The 6,000-nt window shown below is 38.4% G+C and overlaps 1 protein-coding gene across 3 annotated transcripts in view; it reads right to left on the reverse strand.

The window, feature by feature from the left end:
- Positions 1–6,000, reverse strand: part of LOC135208527 (inactive dipeptidyl peptidase 10-like) — a 710,904-nt gene that overhangs the window by 410,758 nt on the left and 294,146 nt on the right. The window contains exon 1 of one of the 3 annotated variants that reach the window (XM_064240820.1): positions 3,495–4,622. The exons of the other annotated variants lie outside the window; for them this stretch is intronic. Within the exon in view, the coding sequence (XP_064096890.1) occupies positions 3,495–3,593 (99 nt within the window). The 5' untranslated portion in view covers positions 3,594–4,622. Of the gene's footprint in view, positions 1–3,494; positions 4,623–6,000 lie in introns of those variants that run through there. 3 annotated transcript variants of the gene reach the window in all.

Raw genomic sequence — 6,000 nt, forward strand, 5'->3', positions numbered from 1 at the left:
TGTCACATGGGCTCCTAGTGATGTTTCCTTTATTTATCTATTTATTTATTTATTTTGCAATGTGTGCTTGTTTCTTCGTTTTTTTTACGATTGTGCATGCTTGTATTATGTTTTTATGAGTGCTTGTTTCCTTTGTTTTGTTTTTTTCATGTTATCACATCTGTTCTTGTTCGTCTCATTTCTATAAAAATAATTCCTAACGTCTTATCGAGCACGCTGTAAAATATGGATGGCGATTTCTTCACAAATTGTTGATATTCCTTTAATATTCATGGAAAATAGGAGGTAATCTCCATGCATAGTATCATAATACAGCGAGGAAACAATAATCGTCCTATTATTACATAAGCAATTCCAAACATGATGCAGGTAGGCTACCGAAGATTATTGGGGTCCGTCCGTTCCAAATAGTTCTCATCCTTCAATTCGTCTCCTAAATAGATGAAATTGTCACGGAATCTTAGTTTATTTCTCCACTAGAGTTTTCAATTGTTTTAATGGGAGAAGGTCCTCAATCCTTATCAGTATAAAGAGGGCATTGCACTAACGAAAATAAAAGAAAAATAGACTAAGGGCTCGAACGTAAAACGATATTATTGGCAAAATTGTTGATACTGAATAACAAATACACCATAAATTTAATAAAATTTTTGGAACGAACTATTCATGTACAAGCCATACGATCATAAGGATAATACTAAATATGCAAAAGTCACCTATTGCATAACCGTAAAAACAGACAAATTCCCAATCCAACGCAATGATAGTTTACCAAACTAATGCCAAGACTCCCGGCAAAATGATAGGCAGGTGCTATAAACATTAATCATGGCTTAATCCGAGATATCTTGCCTCATACTTTTGGCGTATGTATCGGTGCCTGGGTATGCTGAGATTTTTCAGAAACAGAGGAGGAAAAGAAAGCAATTTCATTTTTAAAGCTGCTCTTTTTTTAATAATTTTAATTACAAAATGCAGAATATTCGCACAAGGCTCTTACAATGGTATATAATGCCTTCCCATTTTCCAATACAGCCATAGCACGTATGCTTTTTTTAATGATAAAACTAATTTTTATCAAAATTTTACATTACTATATAAAACTGATGCGCAAAGAAAAAAAAGGAGGAAAGGAAAGGTATTTGATTTTTAAAGCTGCTCTTTTTTTTTTAATAATTTTAATATTACAAAATGCACACAAGCTCTTACACTGGTATACAATGCCTTTCTATTTTCCAAGACAGCCATAGCACGTATTCACTTTTTAAAGATAAAACTAATTTTTATCAAAATTGTATATTACTATATAAACCTGTGCACAAAGAAAGATCTTGCAAGCCTCCTGCTGTCATTTCTGACACTGATTTAAGGGTGAGTATTGGAAACTTAAAAAAAAATTTTCCTGACAATTATACTTCGACAGAGAAAACGATTTTCATATCGAACAGAAAATGCGACTGACTTTCTAAAAAAAATAACCTTGTGAGTACTAAAGTTTCATTTCATCTTAATTATTCATAATTCATAAACAATATCGATTTCCTAGCCTACGTTACAGGTTCTCAGGTCACTCGTTGACTTGTAAGTTACTGCTAGAAATTTGCAGATCCAGATATCTACCTAACGGGAAATACTGCAAAATTGCAAAAAGTTTCATTTGAATCATACTCATAAGTTTAGTAGCATTAGTTTTTTAAAAATAATTGTGGCACCTTACTATTGGGGTTAAGCAGAAGATAACTGCTTCTGGATCAAACTATAGTCGGTTCACTTAAGGTAGATTCTTGGATGAGCCCTACGCTTATGAGACGTTTGTCTGGCGGCCGCTGATTGGCTGGTACCGGGAGGTAGGCAGCTCCCAGCCAATCAGCGGCCGCCAAACAAACACGGTAGTCAGGGACCTGCAAAGTCTATACTGGTTGGTACCGGATGCCTCCTAAGCCCAATATAAGAAATAAACTCGCGTACGTACGTAGCCTCTCTTATATAAAAAGGCCGGCAGCCGCTTGGGGAAAGCTTTGGATGGAGCTGGCTGCTGCACGTATGCAGAGCTTTTTTTTTTTTTATAATAAAGCAAATGATGCTTTTCACGCTTTAAAACATTCACGCGGCTTTTTAAAAAACTGAATGATGTATGGGATCACATTTGAATTCATTAGTGTTAGACGAATAGAAATATGAACAAGCATATGTCAGAGCAGTTAATAAAAAAAAAAATATAAAGTAAAGAGAAAAAGTGGGAAATAAGCATCGAATGATTAGGGTATTAGCACTATAAGGATAAGGGAGGTATACATGTAAACAACCTACACTTCGAATCAGTTAACATAACCATCGCTCAATAAAAACCTGCTTACTTGAAAATGAATCAGATATACCCTCTATCACGTGAATTAGTTAACATATTTCAAGCCTTAAGATGAATCCTAGCTTAAATACCAAGTCTTAGGTAAATAACCTAATCTCTGACAGACCAGATTTAGGTAATGTTTAGATTACTTTAACTAAATTAATCCAAAAAGATACAGACTGGATAGTTCAATATTTACTATGCATCTGGTTCTAGAATGAGCGAGTTCCATATCCAAAAGCTTTCCCAAATGTAAGTTGAAATACACAGACACTATGCTCGGATTTTATACAATTTTTCATTTAAGGAAAAAATTCACCGAAATTAAATCTCCCCCCCCCCCCCCCCTCCCCCGTATCTGCTAAAGCCATGGCTACCATGAAAAAATGCTTAAAAAGTCATATGTCTTCCCCCTAGCTTCAACATTGGAAGCACGCCGAGAACGTACAGAATACTGTAGTTTACGATGCAAAAGCATAGTGTCTCTCATAGAAAACTGGGACTACTGGTCACGAGAGAAAATGGGTTTATATAGATACCTAAACCATACTATAGACCGCTGCAACAAAGACATTCAAATCTCGACAAAAACTTAGTAATTAACCCACCAAAACGGCTAGACAATGTTCATAGTATAAGCTACTACTCTGACAAAAAGAAATGACAGATAATTAACGTCTTTATCAGGAGAAAAATTACTGTAATAACCACTTTAATAATCGTCCGAGATCTGAGATTAAAAAACAATTCTTAGCACCTGCATACTCTGATAAAATAAGCCTATAACGTGACTTGCGAACAACTGGTGGCACTCCTTCCCGCATAAGATCATAATAAAAGGTTCTCTTACGGTATACAGTATCTCCTAGTGAAATATACATAAGATTTCCTTATACAATATCTAGTGAAATAGCTATACATAAGATTTCCTCAAAGGTCACTGAAGTCTAAATGCATTTGCTTACAATTCCTGATTTAGGTCTTATAGCAAGGTTCCACCTCAATACATAAAAAGATAAATATAAGCTGAACAATCAAATGATTAGGCAGCACAACACAAAATCATCCATCAACTAGTCCAAATTCGGAGGGTGTACTTTAACCCGTTGCAGTGAAATATATATACTACATAGATAACACTCACCTCTCCAGAATCCTCTTTGTGCATAGACACCACTTGAACCGTGTCATCTTTTTCCACCTTCCAACTGGAGGCCCCCTCACAACCGGTACTGTTATACATGATTAGTTTCCGAGTAGTTTCTCTCTGTCACTAACTGTCTCCTTTTTCTTCGACCAGTTCCACAGTGAGTCCCTTTACTATGTCGTTCGAGAGGATGACAACAAAGATATCTTGACGATGCACTTCAGGACGTTATATGAGCCCAGCGTTTTCTTTTTCAAAGTTTGCTTTGTTTGTTTGTTTGTTCCGTTGTCCCTTTGCTCCTGGAGCGTATTATTCGCTTGTATCACAGAAGAAAGTTATTATGTACTGGAGGAGAACTTACCGCATGTCCTTTGGCACTTGAGAGATGTATAGCAGTGGTTTTTGCTTCCACTGGACAACCAACTTATTCACCACAGACGCTTTGAACTTTTTGGTATCACAGTCAAGTTCTATTTACAAAAGATTGGTGCTACTAGATTGACCCGTCACTTCATTTTGTTTGACATTCATTCATACGCTTTCACTCTAAAAAAAAGTTATCGCAAGGTTTCAATGGCGACCGAGATGTTCACATTTCACTCAGGTGTGAAGAGAGCACGAAGAAATACTGCGAAATGTCTACATCTGGATGATTTTCGTTTCTTAATCATTTCTGCTAATTCTAAGGTTTTGGGATATGTTAAGACCCGTCTGAGGTACTCAGGCAGAGCAAGACATCCTTCAGGAGCGACGTCATTCGTCAGGCGTTTGCATATTTTGGATTGCGACGGAAAGACATCCCTGGAAGATCCTCTCAATTTCGATGCAAGGCAGCAAACGAGAACCTTCTGGGAAAGAGCAGAGCTGCCTCCTCCCTACAGCTGCTTCCCACAGGGCAGTTTTCCATCACTGTTAGAGCAGCGTGACAGCACAATGCATAATGAAGACTGAACAAGGATAGATCAGTTCGTTCAATTCATCGAGCTCCGCTATGTCATGGTAAGCACTCCATCACTTTTCTTTAAAACGTAGAATTAAATTAGAGACCGGTTTTCGACGCAAAATGATAACTGCATAATGCTCACAACACGTTTCTCAAGCCTTTCCGACTGTCACAATCAACACTGAACAGTTATTCCATAGTGTCTGCACACACGTGTCCTTAAAGGAAAAACAAATTATAAGGGATTTGAATAATTAGAAAACCGGATACCAGTATTGAAAGTTAATGAACGAGGGATAAAGGAAGTTGTTAATTCGTCATTAAAAAAAAAAAAACTGTAAAGGGCTTAATCTTCTCTGTTACCTTCCTTAACATTTTTGTCACCTTCCTCAACAACTACTATTTTGTGTGTGTATGTAAGTTTGCCAAATCCATCGCCCACGCTTGGAAAGTGTTGTCAGCCGAATAGGATGATGCCTCGCTAAGGGGTGCATTAGGTCTTTGTATCACGCAGGCCTGACACCCACCATTACCTATAGTAGATTCACATCAACCGTGCATCCGATGTCCAGTCCAGTCCCTTACGACGTTCCTGATTGGCTGTTGATAAGCAGATCACAGGGCTGAAAACTCTCAGTCTCTCTCGAGAGAGCTCTCAAAGGCAGGATGTATGTTTCACCCCTCCTGAGGGATATGTCTTTCAGGAGAGATGGAACATACATCCTGCCTCTGTGAACTCTCTCGAGAGACAGAGTTTCCAGCCCTGTGATTGGCTTATCAACAGCCAATCAGGAGTGTCGTAAGTGACTGGCATAGCCGTCAAATGCACGTTGATGTGAATCTACCAAAGCTTTATATAAGTACCACCTAGCTTTATAAAAGAACCAACGTTTGTTTGGGTCAAAAAAAAAAAAAAAGGGAGTGGGCCTCGCATCTTCATCCTCTGAGACTTGCAGAGAACCCAGAAGCTTATTCCCTTCTCGCTCCGCCCTCTACTAAAGGGGAAGGCATATTGTGCATCAGAGAGAGAGAGAGAGAGAGAGAGAGAGAATCCTCTTCATAACAGGTAAGACAATAATAGTTCGTTTTCATTTTCTGTCTAGAGGAAATCAACGGTTCTTATTATGATAAGGCGGATGTGAGAGGAATATTGGTTCCGACTTACTACACAAATACTTGACTTCCATCCGCCAAGCCATCCTTATATATACACGGTCTCCTGAAATCTGCTAAGGTCCTCTGGGCGTTTTTCCCTTTCACTTGCATCTTTCCTGCCTTCAATGTGATTCTGTCTTCTCCCTCCATCCCTCCCTCCCTCCGTCCATCCCTCCCTCTCAGGTCTAGGAAATACCCTCCTCTCTTTCTCCCCGGCCCACTGAAGCCTCCTCCCTTCCAAAGACGCACTGCGGAAGACTTCGCTGAACTAAGGTTTTATGAAAATCGACAAAATAATGGAGGGACATTCCCCAGTGCTAATATATCCCGGCAGTATTTCTTATTGCATTTGTTTTTTTTTATATATATTTCGAGCGATCTAACGTCAATGAAGAGCTAGAATAT

This window comes from Macrobrachium nipponense, chromosome 35, assembly GCF_015104395.2.
Source record: "Macrobrachium nipponense isolate FS-2020 chromosome 35, ASM1510439v2, whole genome shotgun sequence".
In the NCBI taxonomy this organism is placed as follows: domain Eukaryota; kingdom Metazoa; phylum Arthropoda; class Malacostraca; order Decapoda; family Palaemonidae; genus Macrobrachium; species Macrobrachium nipponense.